We start from the raw sequence: 19112 nt of genomic DNA, 5'->3' as shown, positions 1-19112 counted from the left end.
TTTTTTTTGGAATGAACCCCCAAACCCCTGCAATCAGAAAGCCAGTGAAACTTATACTTTACGGTTTCTCCATTTTAACCTTCAATTATATCCAAACCATTACTTTTAAAATCAGCTGCGCAGTGCGCATCATGGCTTAGTACAACTGAATAAGGTATCTATCAATCAAATCACGTTTGTGTAGCTAAGACATCCGTTCTTTAACTTCTAGGCACCTTTTAACCGATCCAATACATTGCCATGTCATGGTATTCCTCATCATGCTCAAACCTTCGTCCCTTCCGAAAAGAATGCATCATTCTGTTCCTGGCCAGTACAACAGAACTAATCCGGGCGTGCACTCCCAGAAACAAGTAAAATAAGCCTCTCTTCGCTCCAAAGTTACTTGAATGTAGAACGTGAAGTTGTAATATTATCATGCAAGTTTACGTAGTATCTCCAAAATTACACTCCCGCAAAATAGGCTCTTAGGCCCCAAATTTACGTGATAGCAAATAATGGAGTGGTGTCGTCATTGTAAGATTACTTATTACCGCCACAATCAGTAAAATAGACTCGTCCTGTCCCAAAGTTACATGATTGTGGACGATAGAATGGTAGGCTACTGTTATTGTAAGGTAACTTATCCTTTTCCAAAATCAAATAATAGGCATGTTTAGCCGCAAAATTAAATGATCCTGAATGATGGAGCAAATCCACGAATGTAAAATGTGAAGTTTGTAATATTATCATGTAAGTTTACTTAGCATCTCCACAATCAGTAAAATAGACTCTTCCTGTCCCAAAGTTACATGACTGTGGATGATATAGTGGTATTCGTTATTGTAAGGTTCCTTACACTATCCAAAACCAAATCAGATAAGCTCGTCCTAGCCCCAAAATGAAATGATCTTGAATAATGAAAAGATGTTCAAATCGCACCCAAAACAAACGCAACAAGCCCGTCCTAGCTCCCAAACCCCTCGAAAATGAGTCAGGACCATGGAGGGCTATTACACCGTTATAATAAGTACGATCAGAACATCATTAGCCCCAGGCCTTTAACGGCTTCAGAAGCGTTTTTTGTGTTACAAAACACTTACCTTAGGCCCTGGACTTACCCCCCAAAAACCCCTTCTCCAGAAAACCAGCCCATCGCCCTTAAAATCAAAAATAAACCACAAAAAATCAGGTTCTTCTCGCATACCCCGTCCTCCATAAAAGAAGGAAAGAATATTAAGACGAATGCCGACATACGCCATTATATGTTGTATATTTTCGATCCCAAGAGCGGGCTATTAATACCAGTTTCCTGGAAAAGAAGCTTCAAAGTAGAGGAGTCCAGAGTCCAAGGATTTCAGGTCAAGCATCTTTTATTTCAGCCTGACTGGTCACTGCCATTGTTCTGATAAGCAGCGCGCCCAGTCACATACAAAAACACATTACTTATACCAGTTCAAATCTTGCACCAAGAGGTGGGGCCAGGTGGTTCAAAAGCCCAGCCCCCAATTTCTATAGTTCTGACAGGGACGTTGTCGGGCCGAGTCCCCGCCTACCATGTTGGTATCACACATTTAGCAGTTATACAGTGTAACAATCTTGTCTTATTTCTATTTATCAAACTTTACGTTTACACAAAGGCTGGTTTAGTATTTCTTGTTCAACATCTCTCAAGCTTTAAAATGAATCCACACACTTTAAACTTCATGGTTTCAAACAATAGTTTAGAAAGAATACATCAATAAAGACAGCATTTACTCCAGAATGAATCTTTTCCTTGAATGACATTTCTCTTTGTTAACAGCAGGTCATAGTTATTCAACTTTATTCTTCTCAACCATAGCATATGTTTTCACACTGTGTTACTTAATACAAAATAAGCTTTTACCAAGAAATAACAATCTGACTCTAACTTCATCTCTGTCCCATTTGTTGTCTGTGGCCAACTGCCTCCTCACCAGTGAACAATGGGATCTTGATTCATTCAAATTAAGACAAAAGAATGGCTTGTTGACTTGTTTTGGGTTCACACTTAAGACTGGTACCTTCTGCTCCAGAACAAAAGGGCATGAACTTCTGGGTGTGACTGATTGCATCAGACTTCAAATCTCTTCCTGCCCAGACCCCCACTCATTCCATTTGTTACCTCACCTGGGCTTCTAAACTTAAACAATGGCCAGAACTTTTGGAGTGCTTGGGAATGCAAATTGATGATCGCATCCCCCCAGATGGGACAAACACTGTTTCCGACTCCAAACACTGTTAACTACAGAAATCAAAAATCACCCAGTATTTGTGACACAATATTAAATCAATTGTCTTACGAAATAGCATGTTCATGTTTGAAAGTTTACTTCAATGCAACCAACAGAACAACTTAGCAATGGTTCAGATGTGCTGATGCCGCACGCACGCACACGCACGGACACACACACACACACACACACACACATATAATCGGCTGACAAGGTTAACATCAGTCATACGTGAGGAATGGAGAGATATAGAAGAAGGGCTTTGCACACCTAGACACTTGTTTTGTTTGTTATGATATTTGTCAGGCATATTAAGATCTTACATTTATTTGAACAGGTGTCTTCCACCGATACAAAAGTCCCTCAAATCCCAAGATTTTAAAGTAGCTAAATCATGTTGCCTAATGTAGCTAAATGTTAACCACAGCACATAAAGCTATATTTTTGGGGAAACTGAAAAGCCAGTAAGCTGATGTTAAACCTGATACAGGACATGAGCTGTCTGTCTGTCTGTCTGTCTGTCTGTCTGTCTGTCTGTCTGTCCATAATTATGTCCATCTGTTGAGCAGCATAAGTTAGAGAAGTAAGTTAAGAACATATTTCTTTAATGTCTTAATGAATTAATGAAGCAATATTACACCAGAAGGTGTGCATTATCTTGAGTATTGACACAACAGTGATGAGGTCAGGAAATAAGCCATTGTGCTTTTATGAGCGATCTAGATTAGAGGACCTGGTATTGTGAATTGTACTTCCATATATTGTTTCCATGTCTTTTCTAAATAAAGTATTTAATCAATCAAAAAAGGAGGCAGAGCCTTATTGAAGAATGATGTGGATCTACAGTGTGTCTGTTGTTGTGTTGTTGTTGTTGTTGTTGTGGTTGTTGAATGTTGCTAGTTGTGACATATGGTGACTGTATTAGTTCATATGATTGGCTTGGTGGAAACACTTCTGTCTATGTAGGCCTATTCCTCATGGCCTTTATATTTATTTATTTTTTCTTTCTGTCTTTTCGGTGGGCTCTATTTTTCTTTCTCTCGTGGGGGGGGGGGCTTTATACAAATATGTTATTGACTATTCTTATTTCTTTTAACGTAGAATATCATGATCACACAAATGAATGTTTTTTCGATTTGGTGGATTTTAAAACTGCACAAATAATTTACAAAGCAAGACATTATCTGCTTCCTAGCAACATACAAAATGTGAGATGTAAAATAGAGTTGTGCACGCACTCACATGCGTTTTGAGCTTGTAGATCTGCTACGTTTGCTGCTTGAATTTGAATCCTGAACAGTAACCGTTTTGGAAAGGTGAGGTTTCTGTAGGGCCTACTGATGGACAATGAGGTTTCCACCCGTCAGAGACGATAATGTAAAATATGTCCAAATCAAATCAAACTTGGTAGGTAACTAGTATTGGTGTAACAACCCAGGACCGAAGGCAGCTATGCTGGAGGTATGGATGGGCTTTACCAGAACATTGAAATAATTAATTCACCATTTGTTTATGAGCTTAAAGTATGATTTTGAGACAGTTTTGCCACACAATGAGTGAATGAGAGTAAGTAATCGTTACTAGCTGCACCTCTGTTGTTGGCTCTGAACAAAAGACAGCAGAAACAACAACAACAACAACAACAACAACAACAACAACAACAACAACAACACAACTTAGCATCAAAGCAAGCTGGCAATAATAATAATCTAAGCAAAGACTAAATAAAAGATTACCTCATCCTTGGTCCACAGACACCTGTGCAATAATTCACTCTGAAAAACTCCTAAACCAACGAGACCAGAAGGATTGTGATATTTCATTGGTTGATCAAGATAAAGGTGAGTGGTATTTGATTTCCATAATGTTAAATAAGGTGTGGTATTGTACTGTATAGTATGGCCCAATCATTCGATGTTCATCCTACTGAGAAGGATATATTATGTTTAATAATTGTGTTTATTGTGAATAATCTACTGTTGTGTACACAGGGAGGATTCATGTATAATTGATGTTTGAAAAGAAGTGCTTGTCAGTATCACCTTGTTTTTTCATTATTGAGTTAAATTAGTTATGACACACATTAAATGTGTGTCATAACTAATTTCTGTGTTTTTCATATCCTTCTTGACATCATTTTTTTTATGTAAAGATTAAAGAAGGATATGGAAAACATTCATTGATCAGTGTGTTTTCTTACATTTTTAAAGCACTTTTATAAGCATTGAGGCTACATATATTCTATTTTTGTACGAATATACTTCATCATTGATCATTCATATATTTCTATATTTACTAAATAACTATATAATGATTTATTTGGGACTTGAACCTTGAAGAAGCAGACACAGATTTGCCATTTAATGCTCAAATCATCATTTATTTCTCACCATATTATTGATTATAGTATTTGTTTATTTTTTCAGAAGAGAGAAATATAAAAATGGTAAATGATTAGTTAAATTAGATTAATCATAGCATAGCATATTTATGAAACCTACGCACCAAATAAAAATCATACGATTAGAAAATGTAATATATTGGAGTCAGTTAACGATGTCCGCTGGTTCACTCCACTAGCTTGTCCCCTGAAGATCCAAAGCAAAGAGAAAAACACAAAAAACAAATGTAATCCACTTTAACATTATTGAGATGTCAGCACTTAAAGGAGCATTTCACCCCTGGAAGAAACTTCAATCACTCAATGTTAATAGTATTTGTAGTAGTTAACAGTAGAATAATTTAAAATTTGCACCCCATGGCCAGAACAATGATGAAATCTGTGAGTTTGACTAGGATTTGACTGGAACGCTGCAATACTACAATGACCATAATGCTTTGGTGCACTGCCCCTCCTGGGGGCAGTGCACCAAGGCAGTGTGGGGGGGGCAGTGGGGGAGTGGAGGCTGCCTGTGGGTGTGATCTTCAACAACATACACGCAGCATGTCAGTGTTGCCATGTCTGCTTATTATAAGCGGCTTCTTTCTAAAATGTAGTTGATATTTGGGCTTGTATCCAAATGTTTTGATTGTTGTTTAAACCAGTGGTTCTCAAAGATGTTCATGTATTTTTCCACGGACCCCGATCTGAAATTATAATTTGTGCCAGGAAACCCCAATCAAATATGTGTTGTTAAAACGATTAAAAAATACTCCACATTTTGCACTTTTTCCCCTCAAGATTTTTTGGAAAATAGCAGATCTACAAGCTCACAATGGGTAACATCGCAACGTGTTGTGAGCTTGTAGATCGGCATTTTTCAAATATATAATATCCCATGTCTAGGTTTAAAGTGCTCTTGGCTTAGTTATCTTCTTTTGGGCTTGTTTTCATAGACCTGGTTTCTTATTTCTTTCACAATATCTGGCAACACTGGAAGTCAGTTTGTTTACCGTCTCCACGTTGTATTTGGATTCTTTCACGCTTGCGCTTATGAAACACTACACAGGATTATTATTTCATGTCAACATTCAAGTACAACTATCAGAAGATGTAACTCAGGTAAAGTAATGCGTCACTCTTCAAATTTAACAAAAGGTCCGCGAACAAATGCGCAGTTTGGGCTGTTTTCTGTGTTCTGTTGTGTCTAAAATCTCTGGCAGGAGGGGGGCGGGGGGCTGCCCGCTGGCTGCATGACGCGTCGAGACAACATGTAGTGCGGAAAGGAATGATGTAACTTCTCGTGACGTAAATAACGTCACGAGATGTTCGAAGATTACTATATATCTAAAAACACAGATTATACACAAAAAAAAACCAGGAGCTTGTTTCTTGAGTCCTAAACGTCATTAAAATAAGATCTGGTTGCTAAATCGGTGAAATGTCCCTTTAAGATCCTTGTATTTCATAAAATACAGTTTTTCTTATTGTTGTTCTTGATACTCACAGGTGATTGGTCCAATGGTGATGGGTTTGAAGGGTACAGGTGTGGAAACGGAGCGACGACGCCTCCCTGAGCAAACCTGTGAATGGTGAAGGAATAGCAGTAAGCACACAGTTTGCTACTGACTTAACTGTCTGGTGTGAAACAGCAGAGTGTGGAAAGAAAGTGTGAAACTTACAGGAGAACATGAGGAGGCTCTCTGGTCACACAGGTGGAGGCTGCAGTGAAGGTAGATATCTCTGTAGTCTCCATGGAACAGGAAGAGCAGGGCAGAGAAACGAGCCTGGAGGGAAGAGCCGCTCTCAACCACTGTCACCTGACGACGGTTGATAGAACACCTGGAGAAAAGAAGGGTCACGTTGTAGGCTCATCCGTCATTCTTTTCTTTTTATTCAAATGATTTTAAATTCATACAAAGACACTGAACTTATAATAAACAGTCTTCACATTATAGATGCTACGCTATTGTAGACTCATGCGACATCACTGTTGCGTCCAACATTCTTCTCTTTTCATAAGGATTTTACATTCATACAAAGACTCTGGGCTAAGACTTCAAATTATAGTTGATATCACAACCCCATACCCCACTCCCACCCAACTCTCCCTTTCATTGTTTGTTTATTGTGACACAAACCATCTGCTGAGGCTGAAGAATGAAACATACTTGTTTTGAATGAGGAAGTGTCTCATGAGGTCATCAGGGCTGGAGGAGTGAGTGGCGTAGCAGTCGTCCAGAACGACCGCAAACCTTGGATCTGTTTCTCCTACAGATACTCCTACATACAGGGCAGAGCCCATTCGCAGGGTGACTGGGCCTGCTGGGTAAGGATCTGTGTAGTTGGACTTTTGGAACAAGGACATTGAGGTGTTGGTTGGTGAACCCACACCTGACGTGCCACCCTTAAGCCTGTCAAGGAAACATATCATGTAAAGGATCAAACGGTATCAATTGGGTTTGGTTTGGCCGAGTGGCTGGCTGTCACTGTAGCAGAACATTTTTGAAGTGCAAACTTAAGAACTGTCTTGGAAAAAAATACCTATTAATGGCCAACATTAACTATGTATAAAATGTGGCATACACTGTAGTTTTTCTAGTCTAGATCAAAATATAACAGCAGAGAAACAAGTTGAAGCCTGAAATGTAATATACTAGTCTCTTCTTATATGGCAGCAACTAGAGGCCATTATAACAATGCCAGATGAATTAATAAAGAACCATTCCAAACACACTTACATCTGTAACCTTTTTTCATTTGTTTGTCTTTTCACAGTTCTGTACTGAGGCTGTTTGGTGCAATGCAGTTCACATTTATTGTACTGCAATACATTGTATATTCACTGTGTTTTCACTATCATTTGCAATTTTGAGAATAGGTTACTTACTGAAGGTTTGGTCTGATAGCCACATCTAGGCTGGTCTCTGTGTCCAGAGGATAGACACAGGAGAAGGGAAAACTCACAGGAAGTGAGTTATTTGCAGGATAGACAAATAAACTGTTGGAGTAGATGGCATGGGTGTTGTTGGTCTGAAAGACAGAGGTTAACAGAATGGTCAGTCCAGTGAATCATCTAGCCAGCTCGAAACAAAGTATCAGTATACAAGTACAACACATAATTAAACAGAATGACTGAAAAAAATTATGAAAAAATAAACAACCTTTGTCCAACAACAAAGTTATATATATATAGTACTGTGGCCAACAACATCACTTTGGCAGCCACAGCACAAAAGAAAACAAACTTTACTGCTGATGAAGACAATCCTATAAAACAGCTACAAGTTATCAGATAAATCCTCACCGTCAATATGTTCCCACAGGTGTCAGCCTGACGTTCCACTTGGTACCACACTGTTCTATCACGCTCTGTGAAAGATGAGCACCGCGGGTCGGCCAGGTGACCAGAGGATCCATTCAGACCAGAGGATTCCAGACCAGTCAGCAGCAGACCAATCTGGATTTGACTCTGACCACAAATAAGTTCAGAAGTTGAAGCTGGATGTGGTTGAGTGACAGTAGTTGAAGGGGGTTGAGTGACAGTAGTTGAAGGGGGTTGAGTGACAGTAGTTGAAGGGGGTTGAGTGACAGGAACTGGAGGGGGTTGAGTGACAGGTTGAGGATACTTTGATGACAAATCTAGGGAGGTAAAAGCCAGGTTTGAGAGTTATTACAGCACATCTTTAACAAAGCACTGAAGCCTTCTACATCACCAAATACGTTTTGTAATATAATATTACAGATGAGTATTTTATGAATAATTTTAACCACTTTACCTGCACAATAGGCTACTGAACAGCCGTTTGGTCCTAGAAGCTTGTAGACATAGTAGTTCCGACAGTTCTTGACATGGATGGGAGGTGCGGTATGTGCACTCTGACAACAGTCATTATTCCACTTACCACAGGTGCTGCGCTGTACAATTTTATCTGACTCTGCAGGATGAGGCTGTGTTATCCATTGAGGAACATGCGTTCCACACTTGGAGGATTCCACACATGTCTCTGGCATCTGGGCACTGCTTTGCCCCAGGACCATTCGATACCACCCTTGCCAGTTGACACTGGTGTCACAGCGTATGGTACCATCGCTGTAATCTGTCGCTCTCCAGGCATCATTCAGTACTGTGTAGTGAGCACAGGGATCTGCACAGCGAGAGTTGATACAGTCCTGACCTAATGGACAAACCACATTGCCACAGGAGAACCGAACAGATCTTTTGGCCCTGGAGGGATGCACAAGGCACTCAAAGGAGCCAGGTGTGTTCACACAGACCTGAGACCCATGGGTGCAGGGTGCCTCAGGGAGGGAGCACTCATCAATATCCATACAGCCTTTCTCTGGTGACAATCTGTAACCTTGGGGACAACAGGAGGAATTAGTGCAGAACTTTACATCGTAACAGGTGAGGCCATCACCGACGAAGCCATCTTTACAGACACAGGAGACTGATTGGCTGAAGAAGGTGTCGCCTCGCTCTGGTTTGACGGGAGACTCCAGGCATTTAGCCTGATCATGACATGATTCACAGCTGAGGAAAGTTGTGCCTGTGAAAGGAATTAGTCATTCAACACATCAGGATATTCATTATGGCAGTTGTGAACATTATATAATAATAATGATAATATTATTATTGTTATTATTATCATTACCATTATTATATTTAAGAGAAGTCTTAAGAGTCTTTAAGAGATTTTGGTGAAACAAGCAAACTGTACATATTTAACCAACCATCCTATTCACACACGCACACACTCTACAATTTGAGTAAAAGTACTTTAAGTACTTAAAGGTAACTTAAAAGTAACTACAGTAGGTAAAAAGTAATCATAGTGAGTACAAGTATTTATAAGAAAATAAATTGAGTAAAAATACTTATAAGTACAAATATTTTAAAGTTGTTAAAATGACTAGAAATACTATAAAGCACTAAAAAATTGTAAAAAATACTTAAAAGAATGTTGTAAAAAAAAAAAGTTGTTAAAAGTAAAAAGTACTTAAAAGTACAAGTGAGTAAAAATACTAAAAGTAAATGCATAAAGTAAAAAATACCTTACAGTAATTGAAATTTGTAAAAATATTTAAAAGTATTAAAAGTCAGAGCAGCCTTGAACTTAATGGACAGGGATTTAACATTGTTTTTCTAGTTCATCTTAATCTTAATGAAATTAACTCATCAAATGCACCGCTTACTTCACACTGGGTGTGATTTCTTTTTTCAAAGTTAATTCCAGGCATAGGAGCAGATAACATCAAGGCCCTTTTCCAAAACTCAATGTCTGTTTATGTAATAGCAGTACCAAGCAGGACACCCATCTAATATTAATGTTAAACATCATATCTATAGGCAACTTACCTGGACTGTTTCCAGTAACATTCTGTATGAACAGAACTAACAGAACAGCTGACACTCTCATGGTCCACATCCTGGAGATCTGACACAAACCTGTTGAAAATTTGCAAAACATTTTAGACAGACTATACATCACAAAGAAAAAAAAGATAGAATGTAAATGTACAAAATTGACAAAATATGTTATTAGACAGAAATCTTTAGATGCAAATATAACATTATTTTCTCATCCTCTTACCTTGCAGAGGTCTTGTTTTAAGATTCAACCTGGAGGTGAGCATTTATAAGCCTCTACAGTTCAACAGTGACTGCCCACTTTGTGAACATCTCCACTTCCGGAAGTGACCTTCCATGATTGATGGTTGGGAAGGTGACATAAAAAAATGATGTGAAAAGCTGGCATCGTCTTTAGTTACCTTGTTGATTCCATACTATAGGGCGTTAAGCAACTTGAAAAGCTCAGAATACCTACGCAGTAACAAGGTCGTTGGTGTCATTTAAGTATGTTAGAAATGACCTTGTCTAATTAAAAGCAGGCATAGAGCTGAGTCATATCTACACGTATCTCATTACAAGATGTGGGTCACTGGGTGCTATCGTCCATGCAGTCAAGCAGTACAATTCTACAATGAATTGCGAAATCCTCCTAGACTACCCTTTATCTTAAAATGTTATAGATCTCTCCCTGTACTCTCATATAGTTAACTAAAACTACTAAATAACAACAACAAAATTGAAAAACAAAACAAAAAAACATGTTTGTTATCCGAAATACAATATTCAATTTTGTTTTGCTGTGCCTAATTGAAACTGATATTGAAAACATAAAGTCAAAACGAAATAAAAAATTATAAAAATGTCACATTTCTGAAGCTGGATGAGCTCATTATTTAAGATAAAGAGTCGTATATTTATTATTATTAAGAATAAATTCCTTGCCACACCAGGTTACATTCTGGCGTTAGTCGGCACATTTCAATGACACAAGAATTGATTTTATTTTATTATTATTATATTATTTGTATTGTGTTGAAATAGCTCAAAAGTAAGTGTAACAAAACAGCAGTTGGTGCTCCGTGGGACCAGCTGACTGCTTCCATCTTCCCAGTGTAACACCAGAAGTGTCTGATTTGCCTGTTTATTGACTGTTTGGCCATGGCTAATGAACTCCAGGACCTGAGAGAATTGGTGCGGCAGGCAACTGCAGGCTGACAAGGAGCAGCTACTGGTTGAACAGGAGATGGCAGAGATAAAAAAACATGGTAAAACTAGAAAAAGTGCTCCTCGGAGCACAAGTCTCCGCCAGGTCAGCTAGGTTATTATGGCCTCCTGGTGGCGCTATAATAGGCCAATGTGAAAAGGGTGCCATTTCTTCTTAGGCCTTGCACGTTAATCGGACACTGCATTCATGATTTGAGGCATTTTGTTCCAAAAATGTGGTTTGCTAAATTAGACCAGCTGGTGGCGCTATAACAGGCCAATGTGAAAAGGGTGGCATTTCTTCCTCGGCCTAGTGGGAATGTGTGTGCAAAATTTCACAGAAATGGCACACTGCGTTCATGATTTGAGGAATTTTGTTCAAAACGGACCTATCCTGCAAACTTTAGAAGCCAATGTTAGCCAAGTAGGATAGAATATGAAGTATCGGACACATCCATCTTGATCACATGACTATAGAGAGACTGTTTACCGATTTGCGTGATTTTTGAACAGAATCTGAAGGAGTAAGAGCAAAAAAATGTGTTTTTCAAAACTCAGCCCCCTGGTGGCGCTCTAAAAGGTATATGTGAAAAATGCACGGCAAAGGTTTTTCCTTGGCCTCTAAGGAGCGCGCATGCAAAGTTGCGCGCAGATCGGTGCAGTTATAGCTAAAAACGTGAATCGGCCTGTTATAGCGCCACCATGAGGCTGATTTTAAAGTTTTCAAGTGACATTTCTTCCTGGGCCAAGTGGGAATGTATGTGGAAAATTGCACGGAAAGTGCATGCTGCATTCATGATTTGAGGCATTTTGTTCAAAATGAACCAATCCTGCTAACTTTGGAAGCCAATCTTAGCCAATCAGGATGGAAAATGGAAAATCGGACAGATCCGTGTTGATCACATGGCTATAGAGATACTGTGTACCTATTTGTGTGTTATTTGGAGAAAATCTGTAGGAGTAACATTAAAAAGTAAACCTTACCCTGGAGGACACCATGCTGCACAGGGTGTACAGAAGTGCCAGATGGAAGGAGGGAAAGTCCATCAGCTGTTACTAACGGTGGGGTCTGAGGGTGGAGGTGTTCCACCAGCTACATCACATGGTCACCAGGGTACAGAGTGAACCACTGAACTGATCAGGCAGAGGTATTACTGACCTGGTATGGGGCGGACAGTCAAACAATCAAACACCATCCATCAGGTCACCAAGCCCCCTAAACCAGGTGGCTGTGTTCTCCAGCTCTTTAACAGAAACAGAAAATGCATTTTCAGGTCGGGATACCAATTTTATCCAATCAGGAGAGAGAACTCACACAGGATACAGATTAAACAAGTGAAAATGGAGGTGATGACAAATTCATAACTGGAACAATATAAAATGTAAGCTGATGAATGGGTACTCTCTCCTGAATGGTTGAAAATGCAACTAATCTGAAAATGTATTTTCTGTTTATTAAAGAGCTGGAGAGACAGGGATACCCCTGTTACTGAACAAACACTCTATAGCAATGATTACTATCAGGGGTTTTTATGTGTTTTTGTGTGAACCGCAGTATTGGACGGATTGATTGATTGGCATGGCATCAGCTAATGGGGATTCTTTTCAAATACGGTAAACCAATAAACAAAATGAACACTCTACAGCAATGATTGCTATCAGAATATAGTGCTTTAACCTTTTAACCAAAAATAAATGTTTTGTTTTGACCCAACAAATATCACTTACTTTACCTTTAATATCAATCACCAACAGAATCAGTAAACTGATTAAGAAGGCCAGACATAATGTGTGGGTGGAGCTGGACTCCCTGTCAGTAGTGTTTGAGAGGAGGATGCTGTCCTGCATGAACCCATCAAGACGAACATTAATTTAACCTACAATGACAGCATGACAGAACTTGGCAAAAGTAACCTAGTTTTTCTTGACATCTAATCTTTTCTTCCTCATGCCATCGCTACGTGACACTTATTTATCGATGCCAGTTTCCTTCTCGTTTACACCAGTTGTATAACCAGTTACAATTGTGTTTTTTTTTTCTTTATGCAGCTACAGGACAACAACTATAACAAAACAGCATGTACTAATTAAGAAATAATACCATTTCCCAACTACAGTAAAAATACGCCATAGATAATGAAATAACATTAGTAAGTAAATAAGTAAGTACGTAGGTAAAGACTACCAGCTCAGTGGCCTTGTGTTTAAAGTGTCTACCCTGAGACTGAGAGGTCGGGTTTCAATCCCTGGCTGAGTCATACCAAAGACTTGGCAAAGCTTACTAACCTATAGGAAAATGTAGTTGCACGGTAATCTAGTTGGAGAGAAATGCACTGTAATCCAGTTGGAGAGTAATTTTATTTGACAATAATGTTAAAAGTCTTGTAATTATCTAAACATTTAAATAATAATGTCTAATCATTATCGATAATCAGCACGAGAAAAGAAAATGCAAAGGAAATTCTTTGTTTCATCAATGACTAGTTATATTTGCTTGTGATACTACTTGGGGTCTAGATTAGTGGGTTAGCCAGCTTGCTTGCTCATGGGCACGCTGGACGAGACCTAGCCAGTTGAGTGTCTAAACGGACGTACTGGAATATGGTGGCAGTTCGGCCCAATGACGTTATGTTGAGGCTTTACAGATCTGTTTGTGCATGAAATCTGTGTTGCGACTGTTACCGGGGGAAGTACATACGACGAAAGTCCCACCCTATAGGGTGAGCCAACGTGTCGTCACCAAAGGGTCGCCACGCCCCCCTTTTGAGGCTGCAGCAGCGACAAGGATCAGAGAGTACACAGAGACGCGCTTAAAGGACAACGTTGTTTTTTTACAACCAAGGTTTATGTCTTAGCTTGTAATTAAAGTAAATGAAATAAAACATTTTAATTCACTAACATAAAAGTATGTAATCCCAGACAAAAAATCTGCTTGCATTGTAAACACATCTTTCCACTCAAACAGAGAGCGTCTCCTTCCCAAACCCCAATGGTTCTAATCAGCCCCCCGCCCACAGGAGTGGCCCAATTCACTCACAACTTGCTACAAAAATCGCTCATGAAAAACTATATAATCTCCTACATTCCATTTTCCACCTTCACATCTGTCTCCTTCTCTAATAATCAAAAAGTGCTATATATTTCATCTCGCACTTTACTTCCGGATGGTTCGTTTTGCACCTTTTTTTGCCACATCGGTCACGGGAAAGAAATAAGCGCTGCCGTGGTCTATGGAAACGAGCCCAAAAGTGCACCCAAATAAGCCCAAAATCGCTTATACAAACAGTCAGACCTGGCAACGCAGCCTACGCCAATCATGTGTGAGAGATCTACAAGCTATGGGGCAGTGACGCCACCGTATCTTAGCAACAACGACAGCGCTCACTCTCATTGGTCGTGTCATGCCAGGAGCAGTCTCCAGACAATGGCATCGCAGAGAGCTTGCTGTAGCCATCACATTCAGTCGCAGCAACGACGGACAGGGAGCTGTGATAGTGGCATGTAGCTAACGCTAACGTGGTTGTCATGCCTGCAGCGGCTGTGCAATCACTTTGTCAACAATGCACGTTCGTGTGGTGAATGTCAATATTGCTGCTCAGTTAGTCCATTGTAGATGGTGTATGTTTGTGTGTGTCTTCTGGAGAACTATGTAGCTCCACAGCAACTACAGTAACTAACGTAATGGCAGGACCGCCCCGTGCAACGCATGTTAGGCTGCATTATGGTCATGTAGTAATTTCAGATAATTTCGCTCCAATTAGAGCAGTGCTTATCAACCCTTTCAGGCCGCCGCCCCCCCCCCCCCCCCCAAATAAACGTAATTGATCTGGCCACCCCCCCATTTTGTTTGACTCCATTCCACAAGTAAATATTGTGAAAATAGCAGATCTACAAGCTCGAAACGCCTCACGTTGAGAGGCTTTGTAAGCTTGTAGATCGGCTATTTTCTACATGATTGCCTCTTTCTTAGATTATTTGACAATGTGGCCAATGTTTTTATAGTATAGTTTGTTGACTACTTTTGTTGCAGAAATGGTAATTTCCTTTACTTTCGTTTTTTTATTGTCTCCGCCAGGCCGAAAGGCATGGCGCAAGACCTGTCCGTCCGTCTGTGATAGCTAATCTCTCACATCGTTGACTTGATCGCAGCGAAACTGTGCACACACACTCCCTGGATGCCAATTCAGAACCTCTGCCCTATTTCTTTCACATGGCCCTGTTACAGTGCCACCAGGAGGCCGCTTTTTGCTAAACACCTTTTCTCACAGTACTCCTACATATTTTGCCCAAACATCACGCAAATCGGTACACAGTATCTCCACAGTCATTAAAAAAAAAGCCCTTTCAGATTCTTCATATTCCATCCTGATTGGCTAAAATGGCTTCCAAAGTCTGCAGGACTGCTCCGTTTGGACCAAAATGCCTCACATTATGAACACAGCATGCACTTTCCGTGCAACTTTGCACCCACATTCCCACTATGCCGAGGAAGAAATTCCACTTGAGATTTCTCTAATCAGCCTCATGGTGGCGCTATAACAGCCCGATGTGGAGAGTCAGTGAGAGCTGGATAAACGAGGTAAAATGTGTCAAAAGGAGTCTGTACGGCTGTCGATAAATGAACACATGACGTCGGTGGGAGAGGAGATATTGTGTCTTTTGGACAAACAGCAGCGTGGTGCTGATGTTTGTTGTGTGAAGCAGCCTAATGTCAGAGTGTTTGTGTTGGAGCGTCTCAGTGCGGCTGCAGAGTTCATGTGCAACCTCTTCCAGAGAGAGACACTAGAAACTCTGCTGGAGAAAAAAAAACACTGCTGGGCATTGACTTTCATATGGACATTGATCTACACACTGCAGGTATATCTGCTACACACACAACATCAAACTACACACTACAGGTATGATGCAGCGTCTGCATTCCAGCCTGCATGCCAGCGTAGTTCCCATATGGTTTCAAGGTGGGCTAAACCATATGGACCCCATGTCAGCAATGTCAGCGGCATCCACTTCAGTCCCAACTGCGATGCCCATGCAGGCTATAAGTAGCTTCTACCTGGCCCTTAGGTGGGCCCCAACTAGCCATGTTTATGTGGGACCAAGGCGGGTCCTAACTGGGTTTGCCCATGCAGGCTTTAACTGGGTTCTACCTGGGCCCTAGGTGTACCCTAGCCAACCAGAGTGCAGTGCCCATCGCTCCAATTGTTGTGACGTCAGGGCTCTCAATACTGCACATTGGTGGAGGAGGAGGGGCCGCAGGGCGACCGCACACATCGCTGAACCAATGGTAGCCCACAGATGTTTCCTCTGGGGATTTACAATCTGCCCCTCTATGCCACATATCATCCGCACTACAGGGTCTTCACTGACCGAGCCACGGCCCCACTGGCCCTCAGGACGCTACGCCACTTACATGAGCTGCCAAGTGGCCGCGGGCGCTACGTGGGCGTGGCCGCGGGCTAGACGCGAGCCCCCGCGTAGCGGGGGCGAGCTTCTAGTTGTTACAATTGACCCCGGTCACTGTGTTACAATTGCTCCCAATGGGGCAACCATGATAAAATCCCATTCTAGCTAGAAACACCCATACTAGCATAGGCTGCTGACGTTAATTTTTGACCAATAACATAGAGATACAATTCATCTAAGTTTAAATTAGCTGACATCTTATCTTTAGACAGCAGAAGGAAAATACCGTACACTCAAAAATGAATGTTTACACCTCAAAATCAGTTTTTTGTTGAAAACTTCTGCTGAGATTAAATGATCATTGTATCCTTCCATAGGCATAGAGAGGACCCTACTGAGCATGTGCACAAGAAGTCTCACCCCTCTAGCTTATTTCTAGTTAGAATTATTGAGTGTGTTACTTTTGCCGCCTGTTACTTTTGTCCCCAGTCTCCCTACTGTGTTTTAATAACAAATGACTGAAAACGGGGCATCGGTACCCTGTCTGGCTTCACGTGTAAATTGTGTTTCATTTGTAAATTATATTTCACTTGTAAAGTGTTATTTCGTTATTTTGCATCTGTATGCTGTAGTCGTTGCACGAAAACCTGTTGGTCTAACCTGGCCTGACCTTGACTCCCTGTCAGTAGTGTCTGAGAGGAGGTGCTGCCCTGCATGAACCCATCAAGACGAACATTTATCAACCTACAATGACAGCATGACAGAACTTGGCAAAAGTAACCTAGTTGTTCTTAATCTTTTCTTAGTCACGCCATCGCTACGTGACACTTATTTATCGATGCCAGTTTCCTTCTCGTTTACACCAGTTGTATAACCAGTTACAATTGTGTTTTATTTTTATTTTTATGCAGCTACAGGACGACAACTATAACAAAACAACATGTACTAGTTAAGAAATAATACCATTTCCCAACTACAGTAAAAATACACCATAGATAATGAAATAACATTGTAGTAAGTAAATAAGTAAGTACGTAAAGACTACCAGCTCAGTGGCCTTGTGTTTAAAGTGTCTACCCTGAGACTGTGCGGGTTTCGATCCCCGGCTGAGTCATACCAAAGACTTGGCAAAGCTTACTAACCTATAGGAAAATGTAGTTGCACGGTAATCCAGTTGGAGAGAAATGCACTGTAATCCAGTTGGAGAGTAATTTTATTTGACAATAATGTTAAAAGTCTTGTAATTATCTAAACATTTAAATAATAATGTCTAATCATTATCGATAATCAGCATGAGAAAAGAAAATGCAAAGGAAATTCTTTGTTTCATCAATGACTAGTTATATTTGCTTGTGATACTACTTGGGGTCTAAATTAATGGGTTAGCCAGCCTGCTTGCTCATGGGCACGCTGGACCAGACCTCGCCGGTTGAGTGTCTAAACATAATGGTCGCAGTTCGGCCCAATGACGTTATGTTGAGGCTTTACAGATCGGTTTATGTTCTCTGTGCATGAAATCTGTGTTGTGACTGTTACCGGGGGAAGTACATACGACGAAAGTCCCACCCTATAGGGTGTGCCAACGTGTCGTCACCAAAGGGTCGCCACGCCCCCCTTTTGAGGCTGCAGCAGCGACAAGGATCAGAGAGTACACAGAGACGCGCTTAAAGGACAACTTTGTTTTTTTACAACCAAGGTTTATGTCTTAGCTTGTAATTAAAGTAAATAAAAGAAAACATTTTAATTCACTAAAATAAAAGTATGTAATCCCAGACAAAAAATCTGCTTGCATTGAAAACACATTGTTACAGTTGACCCCGGTCACTGTGTTAGAATTGCCCCCAATGGGGCAACCATGATAAAATCCCATATTCTAGCTAGAAACACCCATACTAGCATAGGCTGCTGACGTTAATTTGTGACCAATAACATAGAGATACAATTCATCTAAGTTTAAATTAGCTGACATCTTATCTTTAGACAGCAGAAAGAAAATACCGTACACTCAAAAATGTATGTTTACACCTCAAAATCAGTTTTTTGTTGAAAACTTCTGCTGAGATTAAATTATCATTGTATCCTTCAATAGGCATAGAGTCTCGAGAGGACCCTACTGAGCATGTGCACAAGAAGTCTCACCCCTCTTGCTTATTTCTAATTAGAATTATTGAGTGTGTTACTTTTGCCGCCTTTTACTTTTGTCCCCAGTCTTCCTACTGTGTTTTAATAACAAATGACTGAAAACGGGGCATCGGTACCCTGTCTGGCTTCACGTGTAAATTGTGTTTAATTTGTAAATTATATTTCACTTGTAAAGTGTTGTTTCGTTGTTTTGCATCTGTATGCTGTAGTCGTTGCACGAAAACCTGTTGGTCTAACCTGGCCTGACCTTGACTCCCTGTCAGTAGTGTCTGAGAGGAGGATGCTGTCCTTTGCATGAACCCATTAAGACGAGCATTACTTTATCAACCTACAATGACAGCATGACAGAACTTGGCAAATGTAACCTAGTTTTTCTTGACACACAACATTTTCTTCC

The 19112-nt window shown here is 40.4% G+C and overlaps 1 protein-coding gene across 1 annotated transcript; it reads right to left on the bottom strand.

The window, feature by feature from the left end:
* Positions 1–4670: 4670 nt before the first annotated feature.
* Positions 4671–10078, bottom strand: LOC311041883 (uromodulin-like). The gene is made up of 8 exons (XM_084052368.1): positions 9974–10078; positions 8394–9164; positions 7922–8256; positions 7505–7647; positions 6786–7028; positions 6297–6456; positions 6122–6197; positions 4671–4822 (listed from the first exon to the last, which is right to left on the bottom strand). The coding sequence occupies exons 1-8, from the start codon at positions 10041–10043 to the stop codon at positions 4803–4805; spliced, it is 1818 nt and encodes a 605-aa protein (XP_083908494.1). The 5' UTR covers positions 10044–10078; the 3' UTR covers positions 4671–4802.
* Between the last annotated feature and the right edge of the window lie 9034 nt (positions 10079–19112).

The sequence above is a fragment of the Gymnoscopelus microlampas genome (assembly GCF_963454915.1).
Source record: "Gymnoscopelus microlampas genome assembly, chromosome: 3".
Classification (NCBI taxonomy): Eukaryota; Metazoa; Chordata; class Actinopteri; order Myctophiformes; family Myctophidae; genus Gymnoscopelus; species Gymnoscopelus microlampas.
The sequence above is the reverse complement of the archived record's forward strand: the minus strand, read 5'-3'. Positions and strand labels throughout refer to the sequence as shown.

Coding starts and splice junctions, on each gene's coding strand:
- LOC311041883 (XM_084052368.1), bottom strand. CDS start 10,043: ATGTGGACCATGAGAGTGTCAGCTGTTCTGTTAGTTCTGTTCATACAG. Junction 9,165..9,973: donor TGTTACTGGAAACAGTCCAG/GTAAGTTGCCTA, acceptor TTCCTTTCACAG/GCACAACTTTCCTCAGCTGT. Junction 8,257..8,393: donor TTCAGTAGCCTATTGTGCAG/GTAAAGTGGTTA, acceptor TTACCTCCCTAG/ATTTGTCATCAAAGTATCCT.